The sequence below is a fragment of the Neomonachus schauinslandi genome, chromosome 9, assembly GCF_002201575.2.
Source record: "Neomonachus schauinslandi chromosome 9, ASM220157v2, whole genome shotgun sequence".
In the NCBI taxonomy this organism is placed as follows: domain Eukaryota; kingdom Metazoa; phylum Chordata; class Mammalia; order Carnivora; family Phocidae; genus Neomonachus; species Neomonachus schauinslandi.
Genome location: NC_058411.1, coordinates 47,547,642 through 47,566,988, shown reverse-complemented (window position 1 = coordinate 47,566,988; position 19,347 = coordinate 47,547,642). Strand labels below are relative to the sequence as shown.

Here is a 19,347-nt window from a genome sequence, read left to right as displayed (position 1 = left end):
AGCTAGTGCATCTTCAGAATGGGATTCTGGAACCGGATCCATCACCAGGCAGATGGCAACCAGGACCCCACTGCTGGTGGTAAGTGAGGTGAGCGGAAGCCCTGGGGCGCTGCAGGGATGCAGTTAGGAAGGCTGTCGCCGGCCAGTCGCGGTTTTGAACACGGTGCGGTTGGCTCACACAATAGCAGGGGCACGTGAGTCGTAGGGGAGTAGCTGGGCCAAGGGGCCAACGGTAATTACAGGGGTTATTGAGTGAGCTCCAGGTCGTTGAAGAAAGAAAAGAGAAAAACGACAGGTTTGGGTTAGCCACCCGCACACTGTGAGAGAGGCCCCTGTGCAGTACTGAAGGAGACGCTGAGCTCCTGCAGACACAGGATAGACTGCTCAGATCAGGCCTAAGACCTAAGAGTAGCAGAGATACAACGCAGACAATGGGTAGCTTCAAGAGGTCTCTTATGCCAAAGTCAGGGCTCTGGTGAGAAAAGAGAGGGGCTCTGAGATCTGGAATAGCTACCTCTAGGGTAATGAGCCTGAGAATCCTAAACTCTCACATTTCCCTGAACCCCCTGGGCTGGGAGGAGCAGCTTCTGTGCTTCTGCCGTAGGTGAAACACTTCGTGTCATATAGAGACCCTGGAAATACCAGAAATATCACTGAGGCAGGTGTCTTCTGGGGAGGACGATGCGTGTCCTCCTTAGATCCTATCCCCACCTCCTCCCAGGGTCCAGAGACCTGTATAACTAGGACGACGTGGCAGTGTGCTCAAGCCAGGCAATGTGGCTCTCGCCCAGGAGGAAACACCTGACGGAATTACAAGCCCTGGCTCATGTGTACCAGCAGGACGCTTGAGGGCCTTGGACCATGGCAGTGGTGACATGTAAGGCTGGAGAGGGGGAAATGCATTGACGTGGGAGTACTTTCCTGTGACTGGCAAGGACCCCTGGCCACAGTCTTTCCTTCCTCCACGAAAGCAGTAAGGAAGGCACGGGGAAGGAGGTCACTGGCATCTTTGCGAAGCTCAGTGCTGGCTGTCCTCTATAGGCTGGAGATGCTACCTGGAATGCGGCTCTCTGGTTCCCGTTGGAGTGAGGCGATTCCCAAGTGGCTGAGACCAGGTGCTGACCATGGCGAGGTATACGTAACTCCCATCACGGGAAGTGAGGCCAGATGCTTTATTTCCCAGAAACCCGTGCTGACGCAGACAGGAACTCACTCACTGCGGAGTTCTCGTAGGTGGGACAGAAGAGCAGCCGGCCGGTGTGGTCCTTGTGTTACCGGAAGAAACGGAGAGATGGCAAGCAGAGGGTTGATGTCGCCTGTCAGGATGGAACGCTGCAGTTTCTCACCCAGTTTCTAGATCTGAGGCAGTGTGTAGACCAAAGTGCTTTCGACTGACTCACCATGCTGAGGCATCCTGCAACGCCACAACTCCTCCTCCATTCTTTCCCAAAGGGACCTGTGGCTATTCCCCAGGGTGACTGGGGAAGGGAGAGTCTCAGACTTTTCAAGGGCTGTGGCTGGCTACCAAGTCTAAGGACCCAAAATGCTATCATGGTCCCAGGTTAGAGTCATGCCTCACTGTGGGCCTAATGGGTCCCGAGATCCACTCTTGAGGTTATTTCCTCCACTCTCAAGTGCATAATTAGGATGGATGCACTTAGTAGTTGGCAAATCTTCACATTGGTTCCACGACCTGTGGAGTAAGAGCCAATATGGCAGAAAGGACCAAAGAGAAGCCTCTGAAACTGCACACCCCCCAGCACAGCCCTGGCCAAAACAGCAAATCAGAAGCAAAACCACATCTCAAGAGTAAAGGATGGATTAGCACCATTAAAGACTTAAAGATGCAGGGGTGGTAGTCCACATCATATCCCCACTCAATTCACCTGGTAGACTGCTATAAACTCAACCAAATCATAGCTCCAATTGCAACTGCAGGGCCAAATGTGGTATCTTTTCTGGAACAGATCTACAGTCTCTGGCACCTGACATGCAATTCGTCAGATCATGCATTCATCATTGATCTGATGAATGTATTCTTTCCAATCCCTATCAGTAAGGAGGATCAAGAGCAGTTCACTTTTTGTGGAATGGACAGCAGTTCACATTCACCATCTTGCCCAAGGCCTAGGTTAACTCTCTTGCTCTCTGTTGCAGTATGGTCTAAAGGGACCTTGATCATCTGGACATTTCATAGAATATCATGCTGATCTACTGTATTGATGACATCAAGTTAACTGGACCTCCTGGTGAGTAGGAAATGACAAATATTCTGAATGCCCCATTAAGACACATGTATACCAGAGAGTGGGAGAAAATCCGCTGGGGCATGTCATGGGTAACGTTCTAGGGGTCCAATGGCTTGGGGCACGCTGGGACATCCCCTCTAAAGTCAAGGACAAATTGTTGCACCTTGTATCACCCACCACTAAAAAAAGGCATTGCATTTGGTGGGTCTCTTCAGATTCTGGAGGTGGCATATCTTATACACGTGCACCAGGGAATAGTTCTTGGGAATACTGTTCTAATTTACCAGGTGGTTTGGAAGGCTGCCAATATTGAGTAGGACCCAAGACACAACTTTACAGCACATCAGAGCTACCCTACCACCCAGGCCGTATGATTCAGTATATCCAATCATGCTAGTGCTGTCCAGCTTTTGCTGTCTCATGAGCCCCTCATAGAGACTGAGTACTGACCATGGGACATCAAGGGATTATGTGACCAAGAGCTTCCTCTTGGGCACTGGGTAATAGAGATCCACATCATAAGACTGCATGGAGGTCGCAGCAATCCACTATGTGTGTGAAAACTATACTTTTGTGATCAGGCTAAAGCAGGTCTGCAGGGAACAAGCGAAACGAAAAGAGGTGGCCTATTCTCCATGTCATCTATTTTATTGTTCTGTCACCTGTCCTTCAACTTACACATATGGTTTAATGGGAGTTTCCAAGTAATGGAGGAGAAAAACCTCAAGTCCAGCTTGCAGATGGATCAGCTCATTATGTTGGCACTAGCTGAAAATGGACTGCCACCATACGGTAGCCCCACTCAGCAGGGGCCTTGAAGGACAACAGTAACAGGATATCCTCCCACTGAGCATAGCTTCAAGCAGTGCACTTGATGGCTCACTTTGTACAAAGGTAGAAAGGACCCGAGATATACATGGACACCTAGGTAGTGGCAAATAGCTCGTCTAGTTGATTAAGAGTCTGGAAGGGACAAGACTGGAAGATCATTTGGAGAAGAGGCATACATTGTACTTGTGGGAGTGAGTACAGAGCTTGAGGGTCTTTGGGCTTCATATTCATGCCCACCAGAGAGAGCATCCATGACAGAGAAAGCACCGAGCAAGCCGGCGGGAGATGTCTTTCTGGTGGGTGTCAGCCTGTTCTGTCCTTGGCCACCCCGGCCTGTGTGATTGACCCATGAACTCGGTGGCCATGGCCGCAGGAATGGTGGGCATGCATGTCCCCGGAGCACTGCCCCCTCTCTGCAAGGCTGATCTGACTACTGCTGCTACTGAGGACAACCTGACAGGAGCAAAAACTGATACTGGGGTGCTGATATGCACTGTTCTTGAAGGAGACCAGCTGCTATGGGAAGAGGGTAGTGATGAGTCCTTACTGGAATTGATACTAACTTTAGATATGGGTTTGCCCTTCCTGCCTACACCACAGTCCAAGGGCTTAGAGAATGCCTGCTTTACTGGCACGGGAGTCCACACAACGTCAGACCAACAGGCCCATTTTACAGCAAAGGAGACATGACAATTAGCACATGGCCAAGGGATCCACTAGTTCGACTATATATCTCATCGCCTACAACCAGCCAACCTAATAATAGAATGATGGAATCCGTACCTCAGTTCTTTAGGGGTATATGCACTGACCCACATGGTGCTGTGTCTTCTGTGGCTAATCCGTGGGTCTGGGAACCAGGAGCAGAAATAGGATCGGACCGGGGCACCTGGGTGGCTCAGTTGTTAAGCGTCTGCCTTCGGCTCAGGTCATGATCCCAGGGTCCTGGGATCGAGCCCCGCATCAGGCTCCCTGCTCTGTGGAAAGCCTGCTTCTCCCTCTCCCACTCCCCCTGCTTGTGTTCCCTCTCTCGCTGTGTCTCTCTCTGTCAAATAAATAAATTAAAAATTAAAAAAAAAAAAAAGAAATAGGATCGGACCTCTCCTCATCACTCCCGGTTATCTACTTATGGAATTCATGGTTCCTGTTCGCAATATTCTCTCAAATTTGCACAGCTTTATGTGTACCTGATGACCAAATGTCTATTAATAGGTGATTAGTTAAATAAACTGTAGGACTTTATATTACATTCAAATGAGAAAATAGTATGCAGCTGTTGAAAGAATAAAGCATATCTATATGTGTTGACTTGGAAAGACGTCCAAGATACAGTGTTAAATGTAAAACGGAAACTACAGAATATATATACAATATGATAGCATTTGTATCTGGTTTTTTAAAAAGAAATACATGCCTTTGTGCAAGCACAGAAATCCTCTGGAATGATACATGACAGAGAATGGCAAAGTCAATTTCTTTTTCACTTTATATTCTTCTATACCTTCAGTTTTTTTTCTTACATGAGCATGTATTACTTTATCATACAAACGGTTTTTTTTTTAAAGATTTTATTTATTTATTTATTTGACAGAGAGAGACACAGCGAGAGAGGGAACACAAGCAGGGGGAGTGGGAGAGGGAGAAGCAGGCTTCCCACGGAGCAGGGAGCCCGATGCGGGACTCGATCCCAGGACCCTGGGATCACGACCTGAGCCGAAGGCAGACGCTTAACGACTGAGCCACCCAGGTGCCCCCATACAAATGGTTTTAAAAAGCTTTATGTGTCTTCACTATATTATAAAACCAAAATAAATATTTTGAAGTTAGTTTCAGAGAACTAGTTAATACATCACCACGGGGGCGGGGGGAGCTATTTTCATTATTTAAAAAGCTACTGAATTACCACCACCATCTCCAGCCTATAGGAAAATATTCTGCACCCCTCATGGTGTTGCTGAGGAATCCGTCTTTAGCACTTTTGGTAAAGGAAAGCTGTCTTCATCTCGTATTTCCTCCAAATGCCAAGAATCCCATGGTAGACAACCTGGCTAACGTTTTGTTTTGGGGACTAGAGAAGGGAAGGGTGTGACATATGAAGTGGGAGAGTACATGGGTGGAGAGGTGGAGAGGGGCATGACATTTATTTATGGTAGGTTTCCTGTCAACAACATGGATGAACAGAGTATACCAGGCTGGTCCTCTGGCCACAGACCTAGGCTGAGATCTCTCCTGGATTCCTCTCAAGACCCAGCACAGGCTAAGGATGTGCACTGTGGATGCTCCATTTGCTTTGTTGACTAATAAAGTACATGAACATTTCCAGAAAAGAAGCAATAGTACAAATGTGGTCAAAATGAAAATTAACAATGGCATAGCCAAAAATTAATGCAGCAATGTACAGACAGAAATAAATTACTTGTTTGGGTTATACAAATAAACTTCCACTGGTGTAGAAGTCACTTTTCATTATTTTAACAAAAAGAGGAACTGAGCTCCAAGTTTTCAACCAGGCAATTTTATACAAAAGCATTTTTACTACAGTGCTTTTAAAGTTAATAAGTAATAAAGAAGGTTAATAACTAGCAAGAACATATGCCTGTAAAAGCAAATTTGTGCCTAAGACATCAGTCCTCCCAAATAAAAAGGTGAATTAAAACAGTAAAAAAATTTAAAGGGAAATTAAATACAAGCCTGGCTCATTTAAAAACTTTTCCATTCAATATAAAAAGCACTACCTTCTAGTACAGTTTCATTATTTTATAATGGCTATCTGTAACACAGCTTGTCTACTTATAAATTTCATTTGCTGAAAATACAAGTAATTCAAGTGGCCAAAAAAGTAATAGCATAATTATATCTTTTATCAACGTGCACTATAAAATCACTTATTTTCTCCTCCTGCTCTGCGCTATTTCATTTTCTACAATCTAAGGTGTAGACAGGATGTATGTAGGAGCATTTAGGACACTGACACATACTGGTATGTGCTTAATCTCCCTACAAACTCAGTGTCTCTACGAAGGTAATGAGCCACTAGCCTTTTGACTTCTGCTTTTGTTGTTGAAGTATTTGTCTGGTAGCTTTATTACTTAGGGGTTCATTACACAGCAGAAATATAATCTTTCTGTATAAACAAGTTGTGAGCTAAGCCCAAAATTCTTATAATAAACAAACAAAACAGCCCGTTACTATTTGCAGTTAGTACATTATCTTGTAAAAATAAAATTAAACAGGTCTCCACTTGTTGAACAAATAGGGAAAGATGATGATAAGGGGGATTTGTTTGGTTTCTATCACTGTGGGCAAGGGAATGCTCCGCTTTGTCTTCCACACTATTGACAACCAGTTCCCATAAACTCCCAACATCTCTCTATTAGTGACGAACATCAAGGGGCCAGATCTGCCAGTCTCTAATGAGAACATCGGCATAGAGTGAAAGCCATACAATCCAAAGGCCCAAAACTGAGTCTGTGGGCCAAACATTACCTGCAGATGGGCTCTGTTTGGCCTGAATGGTGTTGGACATTTTTAAAAAATTTCTTGTCAACATTTTAAGGTCAGCTTTCATTCTCACTAAAAGGAACCAGGGCTCCTTGGAAAAATGGCTGATTCCAGAGCTGGGACAGGATGAGCCTGGTACATTTTGCTGGGACACACAGGAAGGAAGTACTCAAGGAACAGTGGCGTCTGTCAGGACAAAGAAGCAGGATCAAATGTGTGACCATTTGAGAATCAAAGAATCACAGTGACGGTTTGTAACAAGTTGAATAAAAAAAAATCCACAAATTCTCTGTGATACTAAAGAGTGTGTGTATGAGGTGGGGCGGGTGGTATGTGAAGGAAAGGTTGTGTGTTTTTTTTTTTAACAGAAAAACCGTAAGTAATGAATGCAGAAAGAATTGTTGAAAATCATCATTTTACAAGAACTCTTCTTATAATTGATTCAAGCAAAGATCACTTGGTGAAAGTTGTTGGGACACAAGGTGGTCACACAGTCGCAGCATATCTCCTCACAGATCACGCACTAACTATAAAAGGGAAAACGTTTCTTTACAATTGGGAAATCCGGAAGACCCATCTCGATCAAGAGATCAAAGCTGAGGGCAGCAATTAGGGGCCACACTGACAAGGTGTACTTCCTGCTGAGAACCAGAGGACACATTCTCACACCTGCAGTGGAAACAGCCACAGTCTATGTGGAAGCACATTCTGAGAAACAACAGGCCTGCACGCTTCAAAAATGCCAATATTAAAAGAGACTAAAGAGACATGACAATGAATTGCAATGTGTGGTCATGGATTAGAACCTGGATTTAAATATACAGCTGTAGTTATGGTTATGGTTATAGTTGTAGTTACATAACCATTACTGGGACCCTATGAGAAACCTGAGCACAGCCCGTATGTCAGATGATGGTATTGAGTCCATGAGAAAGCATATTGTGAAAATCATATTGTGGTTACACAGAAGAATTCTAGCAGATTCATGCTGCATACTTAAGGAAATGATTCAGCTAAAAAAGCATGGGTGTGTGTGTGTCTGTGTGTGTGTGTGACAGAGACACAGAAAGGAAATGAAGCAGAATTTTCACAACTGGTTAATGAATCTAGTGAAGGGTACAGAGGCATTCATTATATTATTCTTTCCACTTCTATCTATTTTGAAAGTTTTTTTTTTTTCCAAAACAAAGATTGGTGGGAAAAAACTCAGGAGGTTTTACATAAAATTCTGATTTCTGGCTGTTTAAAAAAAGACTGCAAATCTAGCACCCTGGGCTTGCACTGTGGGCGGAGTGGTGGCCACCCTCCCACCCTGTGAGCCACGGAGTCTCCGGCCTGCCCCGTGCCCACCTCCCCATCTAGTCTCACACTCAGCCCACTTCACTCCTTTAGGTCTCCACTGTGATCCCCACACACATCTGAGTTTGTGGTCTCACATAAACCATAACAAAGCGTTGGCGAATATGGCTGAAACAAATCCATTTGGACAAGCCAATGAAACAACAGGCTTGACCTAGAAATGGCACTTTTTTCTTAAATCTTAAAGATGTTACAGAATTTCCCAGTGAGACTTCTACTGAGTTGTGAAATATTATTCAATGAATATTGGGGAAGTCTTTAATATTAGGGGAGCAGAAGCCCTTAAAAATTATGAAATCTCTAATTAGAGTCTAACCTAGGGAGCCTTTACATGGTGCTCTGTTAGCATCTGGTGGAATGGGGCCCTGGCACAAAGGCACATGGAATCAAGCACTTGCTAAGGGCTTGGGTAACAGGGACCCTCGGCAGTTGTACCTGCCACAGCACCTTATGGTCCCTGGGCTGGTAATTTGCCCAGCAGAATTTCTGGTCTGATATTTCCAGCAGCGAACCTCTCGGGACAGACGGTGTGAAGTGCTTCCCCTCTGGTGCCTCCCTTTGGTACTAAAGCCCACCTTTCTGCCTTCCCACCCATGTGTCTTTCTCTCCGACACTACTGCCTTTTTTTTGACCCTCCGCTTTCCTGCCCTTGCATCCGTTAAGGCTGCTTGACCACTGCTCGCTGTTTGCCCCAGAGCACTCTCGCTCCCCTCAGCAAAGAGTCAGCGAGGCAATGCCGAACACAGACACAGGTCAAGGTGATGAGGTGGGCCAGGTTCCAAGCTGCCCTGGAGTTGCCCAAGGTCACCCAACAGCTCTGAGCCAGCTCAGAACTGCAATTCTTAACTGTGGCTCCTGTCTCCACGCAGAAATAAAGCCCCGCAGCCTCACTGGAAGGTTACTGAAAGTGAGGAGGCCATAGGACAAAAAAGGGAACGCTCTGAATGTTCTGTAGGTTAACTGACTGAGCCACCCAGTAGGTTATTTCTATTCATGATTGATTAAAATCAAATGAGAGGATGTTTCTGGCACACAGAATACACTCAATATTCTCACCTTCCCCATCCCATGGGCTTTTTGTTTTTTTCCATATTTATCCCCAAAGGCGTCTTTTTACACATTTTTTCCTGATCATCTCCCAATGAAATTTTAATCCCACAAATACACTGTATATGTGTATATATGGTGTATGTAATCTGTGCTTCAAACAGTAAAAGTTACACTCTCCGCACCCATTCCCCAAAACCAGTTTTCATCCTCTTGGGGCTAATACTGTTCTCATTGAGAAGGCATGGTTTGGGACGCCTGGGACGCCTGGGTCGCCTGGGTGGCTCAGTTAAGCATCTGCCTTCGGCTCAGGTCATAATCCCAGGGTCCCAGGATTGAGCCCCTCATCGGGCTCCCTGCTCAGTGGGGAGTCTGCTTCTCTCTCTCCCCTCTGCTTGTGTTCTCTCTCTCACTCTCTCAAATAAATAAACAAAATCTTAAAAAAAAAAAAAAAGGCGTGTGTTAATGTGATTTTTTTTTTAAAGATTTTATTTATTTATTTATTTGAGAGAGAGAGAGAGAGAGAGAGAGAGAGAAACAGCATGAGAGGGGGGAGGGCCAGAGGGAGAAGCAGGCTCCCCGCCGAGCCGGGAGCCCGATGCGGGACTCGATCCCAGGACCCTGAGATCATGACCTGAGCCGAAGGCAGACGCTTAACCAACTGAGCCACCAGGCGCCCGTGTTAATGTTTATAGTAAAGTTGTAAATGGCCATTTTTCCCCATGCTTATTCTCATCTTTGTTGGTGGCAAACCATCACTTTTACCATTTAAAATAATCTACAGGGTTATGGAATGAGAGTTGGAAAGAACTGCTATTCCAGTAAGAATCTGCACCCCACGCGCCACGGAAGCCACGAGTCCCACAGCTAAGGCCCTGCCAGAACGAGAGCAGGACCAAGCCTGAGGACGGTCACTGAGAGACTTCAGAGTGTGGTGTTGGGTGTAACAGGTCGGTCCTGATGTGGGGGAGCAGCAAGGCGTGCATGTGGGGACAGATAAAACTGGGTCTGCGTTCGGTTGACTAACCAGGAAGCCATGGCAAATCATTAACTATCCCGAATGCATATGGAAGATGAGATAACAATACCCACCTCCTAAGGTTGTTATAATTTGTGCATCCTCAGTAATGATACTTGGCACCTTGCCCAGGTCTACCGGGTCACCAAATGGCAGTAAGTGATTCCTTCTTCTTGCCTGTATCTTGTTTTGTCTTCTGGAGGCGAGTTGTCACAGACAATGTCCTAGCTCCTGTTTTCAGCCTTGACTGATGTTGGTCTAATCTACTCTAAGGCCCCCAGACCACCTGCCACACTGCTGAAGGCCTGCTCAGGTACGTCCCAGTGGCGCTGTCCGGTCCTTTGCCTCGACTCCTCTGGGAGCATCTACTCTTCCTACCACTGCTTGAATTTGTTTTGAACCATAGCCCTTTCCTTGCTGGACACACAGATAGTCCCCAGGAGTTGGGCTGGGTTCAATTAAGCCACCTGCTCTATGTAGAGCCAGAACTCGCTTCCCGTTGAAGGCTCTGTGATGACTCCAGCCTATCAGGCCAGACTTCTTGATGTAAGGTGATTTTCTTGCAGGAATCTTGTCTCTCTGTGTAATCTAGCTTCTGTCGTGCCTTCCCCACTTCCCATCCAAAATATCTTTATATGCTTGAGCCCTTGTTACAGAAAGGGGTTGAATTTTTCCTATAGGGTTCATGGGCCATATGCAAACCAGGAGATGTCACACACCCAGGTGGAAGAAGTTCTTCTACACCATAGCTTGGAGGTAACTGTGGGTCCTGTTACATAAAGATTAAGGACAGCGTATATGAAGAATCTAGCAACATTCCAAATAAAATAATTCCTCATCTCCTAGCTGGTCCATGAATTGGTCTTTTATTACACTATTATAGCTATTTGTGGCCACGGTCCAGGTTGATAACTCAAAGTCAAGGCTCTAGGAATTATCTCCCTCCAAAAATATCAAGTTTTCTCTCTACTGGATTGATACCATTAGCATACAAATATACTTCTTCTCCCATATTAAAAACAACTAAAAAACTCTCTCTTGATCCCACATCCTTCCATTTCTCAGTTTCCTTTTTATAATCAAATTCCTCAAGAGTTGCCTGTATCACCGTCTCCTCTTTGCTCTTCTCACTCTCTCTCAAATCCTCTCTGATGAAGCTTTCATTCCCACCACTCTACCTAACAGCTCCTGTCAAGATCTCAAATGACCCTCACATCTTTAAAGCCAATGGCTAGTTCAAAGTCTGTACTAATCATGACCTTTGACACTGTTGACCATCCCCTCGTTCTTTTTCTTTTTCTTTTTAAGTTTTTATTTGAATTCCAGGTAACATACAGGGTAATATTGGTCTCAGGTATACAATTTAGTGATTCAACACTTCCTTACAACACCCAGTGCTCATCACAAGTGTCCTCCTTAATCCCCATGACCTATTTCATCCACCCCCCCACCCACCTCCCCTCCAGCAACCCTCAGTTTGTTCTCTAGAATTAAAAGTCTGTTTCTTGGTTTGCCTCTCTTTTTCTCCCCCATGATCACTTGTTTTGTTTCTTAAATTCCACGTATGAGTAAAATCATATGGTATTTGTCTTTCTTGGACTGACTGATTTTGCTTAGCATGATACTCTCTAGCTCCATCCAAATGGATGCACCGTCGTTGCAAATGGCAAGATCTCATTCTGACCATTCCCTCGTTCTTGCAACATTTTCTTCACTAAGCTTTTAAGAACATTGCTCCCGGGATTTTCCTACCTCCGTGATCACCCCCTTTTTCTTCTCCTTGGCTGCTTCCTCCTCATCTTCCTGACCTCCAAATGCCAGACGGTGTTCAGTCTTTGGTGTTTGTCTCTCCATCCCCAGGGCAACCCAGTTTCAGGGCCTTAAATGCCATTGTTATGCTGATGTCTCCCAATTTTATTTCTCCAACCTGGACCTCTCCCAAATACCAGATTTGTGTACTTAAATGTCTACATAACTGTCTCCTTAGATTTGCATCTCAAATTTAACATATCCAAAATAGAATTCTTGATTTCCTTTCCCCCAGATGTGTACCTAGGTCTCCCTATCACAATGAATGATCTGATCTCTTTGTTCTTATAGTTACTCAAGTCCTGAACTCTGGAGTCATTCTTGAGTCTTCATCCCACCATCAGATTCCTTTGTACTCTTCTCTCAGAATAAATCTTGTAACTGACCACCTCCACCACTACCACTCTGACCCAAACTCCATCACCTCATCCCTGGATTGTTCCAATAGTCTTCTAACTGATCTTCTTGTTCATGGAGCTGGAGCAACAAGCAGCTGTAGGAATCCTTCTAGAATGTATGTCATGCCAAGGCACCCCTCTGCTCCAAATCCTCTAATGGCTCCCATCTCCTTCAAAGTAAAATCCACGGTTCTTGCTGAGACCCACAAGGCCCTCGTGTCTGACCCCTCATCCCTCTAACTTCATCTCCTATGACCCTCGCCCTTGCTTACTGTGCTATGGATGCACTGATCTCTTTGCTCCTAGAACACACCAGAACATGCCTAATAACATCACTCAATCCTGCCTGTGGCCTTTGTACTCACTTTTCCCTCTGCCTGGAATGCCTGCATTGCTCATCTCTTCCCATTTCCTTCTGGTATCTCTTCAAATGTCATTCATCTGAAAGGCTTTTCCTGACCCTGCTCTATAAAAAAAGCAAGCCCCTTCATCACTCTTTTATCCTGCTTTATATTTCACCACTCGACATATAATTATTTGTCTACTGTCAGTCTCTCCTTACATGGAGGGCAGGGGCCCAGAACAGTGCCTGCTACATACAGGAGTTCTGTAAAAAGTTCCCAGATGAACACATGCCAACTCCCTTGTGCGCAGGTGCCTCGTCAAAAACGATGGCTGAAAATATTGAATTCCTTTTTTTTTTTCCACATTGGAAAGTGAGTTTGAGAAAGGGTAGGCTAGCTGCTTTGAGCTCAGTATTGCAGTATAATTTTATTACTGTCACTAAATGGAACTTAATTTAGAGTATGTCCTTACAGTATGAGCTGACTGATAACTGTTACAATTGCTTATATATATTTTTTTTTATTAAAGATTTTATTTATTTATCTGAGACAGAATGAGAGAGACAGAGAGCACATGAGAGGGGGGAGGGTCAGAGGGAGAAGCAGGCTCCCTGCAGAGCAGGGAGCCCAATGCAGGACTCGATCCAGGGACTCCAGGATCATGACCTGAGCCGAAGGCAGTCGCTTAACCAACTGAGCCACCCAGGCGCCCACAATTGCTTATATTTTTAAAAGCCTAACTGTAACCGGGACAAAATAAGATTCAGAATGAAACATTAAAGGGGTGATGGCAGTAGGGCCTCTTGGTGAACAGTGAATTATATTTAGTTTAAAAAGCAGTTTATTAGGGGCACCTGGGTGGTGCAGTCAGTTGAGCGTCTGACTCTTGATTTGGGCTCAGATGGTGATCTCCAGGTTGTGGGATCGAGCCCGCTGCCGGGCTCCGTGCTTAGCATGGAGTCTGCTTGGGATTCTCTCCTTCTCCCTCTGCTCCCCCTCACTCTCTCTAAAAATAAATAAATAAATCTTTTAAAAAAAAAAGCAGTTTATTAGTACAAACACTAAATGTGTCTCATAAAAATGTCACTTTTTTTTTCAAATGGCACAAAATACTGTTATTTGAAAAGTTTCAAATTTTCAGAAAAAAGTGTTTTCTAAAACTATTAGCAAAATTGGTTTTTTGATAATAATTATCATCCTCAAAAGCACTTACCAATGGATAGTTACATCCTCATGTATGCTCCCACCCTGAGAACGGGAAGTACTGTAGGTATGAGGCCTTGAAAGTTATGAACTGACTGCTAGACAATTCGCTCCCATGATCGTATCTGCCTCAGAGGAAACGACCATAATTTTTAAGAGTCCACCAGCAACTACTGGGAGTTGCTCTAAATTGTAAAATAAACAGTTTTGAAAACACACACACAAGGAATTCTCTGAGGATGGATAGAGGCCAAATTCTATTATAAAATCCGAGGACCATCCAGTTCTTCTGTCGTGTAAGTATTTCATCATCTCAGCTACAGAACCCATACCCTATACGCAGGGCGGCAGCTGAGCTGGTGAATCTTCTCGTTCCCAGACAGAGTGCTAACGTGCACGACATTCAGGCTGCACAAAACCAATGATGTCACCATTTTCATCAATGGACAGTGAATACCCACACATGCACATAAGTACACACACTGTTCACACACCACAGAAAGGTAGCTACATAGACATTATTTATAGTTGTCAACCACTCTCTCAGGAAGACTGTGCTTTGGTCTAAAATTGTGTCTTTCCTAAAGGTTTTCTTTTTTAATATTAAAATGTCCTTTCTTTTATGAAATAATGGTGACAGTATTTGGTAGTTGGCTTTTTAAAATGCTGACAACCAAGGGGCGTCTGGGTGGCTCAGTCGGTTAAGTGTCTGCCTTCCGCTCAGGTCATGATCTCAGGGTCCTGGGATCGAGCCCCACATCGGGCTCCCTGCTCTTGGGGAGCCTGATTCTCCCTCTGCCACTCCCCTGCTTGTGCTCTCTGGCTCTATCTCTCTGCCAAATAAATAAAATCTTTAAAAATAAAATAAAAATAAAAAGTGTTCTTAAAAGATACTTACATAAATATAAAGATTTTTGGGACGCCTGGGTGGCTCAGATGGTTAAGCGTCTGCCTTTGGCTCAGGTCATGATCTCCGGGTTCTGGGATCGAGTTCCACATCGGGCTCTTTGGCTCAGCAGGGAGTCTGCTTCTCCCTCTTCCTCTCCCCACTGCTCATGCTCTCTCTCTCTCTCTCAAATGAATAAATAAAATCTTTGGAAAAAAAATGTTGACAACACTATCCCTATCTGTAAAAAAAGTTTTTCCTTTAATTTTACAGGTCCATGAACTCCAAAAGTCTATGTGGGGAACATATATATGTGTGTGTGTGCACATGCATGTGCATGTGTGTGTGTGCATAATGAAATATTATTCAGCCATAAAAAGAAGAAAATCCTGCCATATGCAAGGACATGGATAGACTTCGAGGGCAATATGCTAAATGAAATAAGTCAGAGAAAGACAAATACTGGATGTTTTCACTTATGCATGGAATCTAAAAAAGCAGAACTCATAAAAATAGAGGGTAGAATGGTGGTTGGCAGGGGCTGTAGGGTGGGGAAATGGATACAAACTTCCAGTTACAAGATGAATAAGTTCCAAGTGATCTAATGTATACGTGGTGACTATAGTTAACAATACCTATTCTATACCCGAAAGTTGCTAAGAGAATAAATCTTAAATGTTCTAACTACCAAAAAAATGGTAATTATGTGAGGTGATGGAGGTGTTAACCACCTTATTATGGTAATCATTTCATAATACATATGTGTAACAAATATCATATGCCTTAAATTTACACAGTGTTACATGTCAATTATTTCTTAATAAATCTGGGGGGAAAGAAAAAAAAATCCGAAAGTCTACAAATGACAACTTTCTAATTAAAATCTTGCTGGCTTCTTTCTTTTCGAGAGAAAGCCAAACTCCTTGGCCTGGCATTCAAAGCCCCCTACACCTGGTCTTAATCTACTTGTCTTGCTTTCCTTATTGTAATAGGAGCAGTCAGTGGGTCAGCTCTTACTGGTCCTCACCTGCTCTGGCTAAGGTTACTGAGGTAACCTTCAGCCTCAATCCTCCTAGTTCCTAGTTCCCGACCTTAGCAGGGGTCATTAAAAGCACAGCTCTGCAAGAGGTGTGCAAGGAAAGTACTAGGAACTCAAACTCACTGAGCTGCAACCTTCCATTGGGCCCACAGAGCTGTGCTGGGCTCACAGTGTAATATTCCTCTTCCCACGGGCCACAGGAGCTCTCCCTTGAATTCCAGCTCAGATGGGGGCCCTAAAACATCTGCCTAGATGTCACCAGTTTTTTCCTGTTCTCAGTGACTACAGTATGTCCCCCGGAGTCAACCTCCAAACCCCAAAGGCCACCTGGGACCAAGATGTAGCTTTGTGCAAAGCAGACCTCTATTCCAAGAAATTCCTCACACTGCCTCCTACTGAACCCTGGCTTTCTTTCCTTTCCCTCTCTCCCTGGCCTGCTAGCACCCAGCAGGTAATCTTGGCTAAGACTTTAGGGTTATAACCCATGTTCCCTCAATATACTGTTTTCGAATTATGCACCTTTTCCTCGGAGAGACTCTCTGCCCTGAATGCCTTATTTCTCATTCCATGCCTCCCTAAACACTTCAAAGTCTAGTTCAAACATGCCTCTAAACACTTTATATAGAGGGTTCTTGCCAGCCTGGGGACACAAGGTGAATGACACAGACCCCGCTCATCAGGAACCCAGTTTATCAGGATTGAGAGCCAAGGGGAAATTTTTCTTATTTCCCTTCCATGAGTTAAGCATCTGAAACACAGGGTGTACAACTTCATATAAACCTTGTTTTAGGGGCACCTGGGTGGCTCAGTCAGGTGAGCGTCTGACTCTTGGTTTCGGCTCAGGTCAAGATCGCAGCGTCGAGAGAGAGTCCTGTGTCTGGCTTGGCGCTCAGCAGGGGAGTCAGCTTCAGATTCTCTCTCCCTCTGCCCCTCCCCCCACTCATGAGCGTGCGCTCTCTCTCTCTCGCTCTCAAATAAATAAAATTTTTTTAAAAACACTGTTGTAGGGCGCCTGGGTGGCTCAGTTGGTTGGGCGACTGCCTTCAGCTCAGGTCATGATCCTGGAGTCCCGGGATCGAATCCCGGATGGGACTCCCCGCCGAGCGGGGAGTCTGCTTCTCCCTCTGACCCTCCCCCCTCTCATGCTCTCTCTGTCTCATTCTTTTTCTCTCAAATAAATAAATCAAATATTTAAAACAAAACAAAACAAAACAAAACAAAACACTGTTATAACCAACTGAGCCACCCAGGCGCCCCTAAAAAAAACACTGTTTTAGGCACAATGAGGCTCTATACATATTTACTGAATGATTAAATGGAGAAAATGTGACTTCATCCAGGAAACTTTCAATTTACTGTTTCAGCAAATATTTAAGTACCTGTTATGTGTTGGGGATATCACAGAAGGCTGAGAAGTTAGGGCTCCGAAGAAGAGACTCTATCAATAATCTAGTCCCATCACCTCACATAGATTGGGGGAGTCTACATCTGTGCACTTGGTTTTGAAGAATGGGTGCTCTGTGCTTCAAAATCAGCCTCCCGTGCACACAACCCTTTCCTTTAGGTAGCACCATTATTCAGTTATTTAAAGAACACATCTGACTTCCTAATGTACTGGCAACAACCACTCTTCCTAAGAGCATATTTTGTTAACATTTTTTTTTCAATCTCCAGTAACATGTATTGGAGGCCTACTAAGTGCTTAGTAATCCATACAGAGACACAGAGGTCCCCATCCTGGAGGAGCTCAATTAATTCAGGGAGCTACACCTGCAAACCCAGTATTACTAAAGAGCGCTGAGAGGGTTGAGGCATTCACAGGTGATCTTCGGAATCAGAAAAAGAGTATCTCTCCACTAGAAACAGACTGTCTTTTCTTTGGTGTAAAAGAATCCTTTGACATTCAAGTATCACCTTCTCCTCTATGGAGGGCCTGAGAAAGTGAAAAACACCCAACAGCCCAAAAGAAAGGGTGAGAACCTGTCCCCATGGACAGGGGGTCCCCAGGCCATGGGATGGGCAAATACCACTGGTCTCACCCCTTCCTAGGGGAGGGCCTCTCGGGGTGTGGGTGGAGGATCCTTGGAAGTGTCTTCTCAGAATAGATAAGATCTGTTGGTTAAGAACATCCCAAACCGAAAGAGAGGTTTCCTATTATCCACTCATTTCAATTTACCCAAAGCCTGCTAATTCACATTCAGGGTCCTCATCCAGAGATAACCCCACACTCAAGCCATGGGAAAGAGACGCTGAGAGAGGCCTGGAGAAAACAAAGAGGCAGGGATAAGAGAAAATCCCCTGGATGTTCCTCTCCCTCCCACTAGGCTGCTCCTTCCCTCGACATAGAGTTGGTTATACATGTCCAAACACAGAGGCCCTAACTGTTTGAAACCAAGTTAACCCCACTATGTTCATTACATGTCACACTCTATGTTGGGATTTAGGTTTCCGCACAGACATTCAGAAAAACAGCCTCTTCCTATTACAGGAAAAAATGCTCTCAGCTTGTAATAAACTTTTTCCACCACTCTGATTTCACGGCCTTCTAGGGTTAACAAATATTTTAAAAGTGATCATTTCACTTCTTTACGAAGAATCCTTTTTCTAGAGATAGGACATTATAATGTTCAGCAGCAGATTAGTGTGAGGTGCAGAGAAAACCTGTCAGCTTCCTAGCAGTTGGAAAACAGGTAAATGATTAATTCTCTTAATGGGCTGAGAATGTCAACAGAAGATGGTCTGGAAGTTTAAAACTCATGAATGCTAGCAAACTGGAGTTGTGGTAAACTCCTGTACTATCAAAGTTGATGGCTCTTCAAGAACCAGGTCTAGAGCTCACATGGGAGAGAAGTTTCAAGGAAGAAAAATGAAACACCCCACAGCATCTCCAAAAGTGAACCCCTTTCCCTGCACAAGTCCCTTCCCCCCCCCCAAGTAATTGGTGATTTGTACACAGACGTTCCATTTGTGTCAATGAGGACAAAAGTCCGTGCGGGAAGGAGATGTTACCACATCTTAACACATTTATTAGACATAATACGACTCGCTTTAATTTTTTAGTCCCTATAAAATTCACTTTAAAGAATCCATTACCTTGAGCATGCGGATTTCTCGGAGTGCGATTTTCTTTATGACAGGGTCATCCTCTGATTCCAGAAATCTCTTGATGGCTACAATCTGACCCGTGTCCCTGTTTCTGCATTTGAAAACAACTCCATAGGATCCTTCGCCAATTTTCCCAATTTTTTCATACTTCTCCATCATAGAGGAAAAAATCTTAAAACGGATCTTCACATAGTTTGAAAATGTCGCTTATGGCATACTGGCTCGAACAGACTGCACTAGAGCCCCACTCAACGATGGGTCTTTGTCAAGCACCTGGAACAGAAGGGCACTTGTTAAAGAATTAGGAATCGACCCATGTCCTTAAACCTCGCCCCTCGGCCATGGCAACGAGATCCGGGATGACAGCCTAGAGCTCGCTGCCTTCCGTAACCCAATTCTAATGCGACCCGTCATCCTAAAACGAACCGAGTTGTAAGATAATCTATCTTGTTCAACGTTCTAGTTCATCCGATCTAAGACACATGAGCCGGCTGCAGGACTGGGAAGGCTCAGGGCTTCCCCGGTTCTCATTTCGGGTCTCATTTCCCTTGGGCAAGG

The 19,347-nt window shown here is 44.6% G+C and overlaps 1 protein-coding gene across 3 annotated transcripts in view; it reads right to left on the bottom strand.

Moving 5' to 3' along the window:
• The window catches only part of CDKL1 (cyclin dependent kinase like 1), a 57,007-nt gene extending 37,945 nt beyond the window's left edge, over positions 1-19,062 (bottom strand). For all 3 annotated transcript variants that reach the window (XM_021701460.1, XM_021701461.1, XM_044918070.1), the window contains exon 1: positions 18,778-19,062. In XM_021701460.1, coding sequence (XP_021557135.1) covers positions 18,778-18,948 — 171 coding nt within the window. In that variant the 5' untranslated portion in view covers positions 18,949-19,062. The remainder of the gene's footprint in view (positions 1-18,777) is intronic.
• Positions 19,063-19,347: the final 285 nt, after the last annotated feature.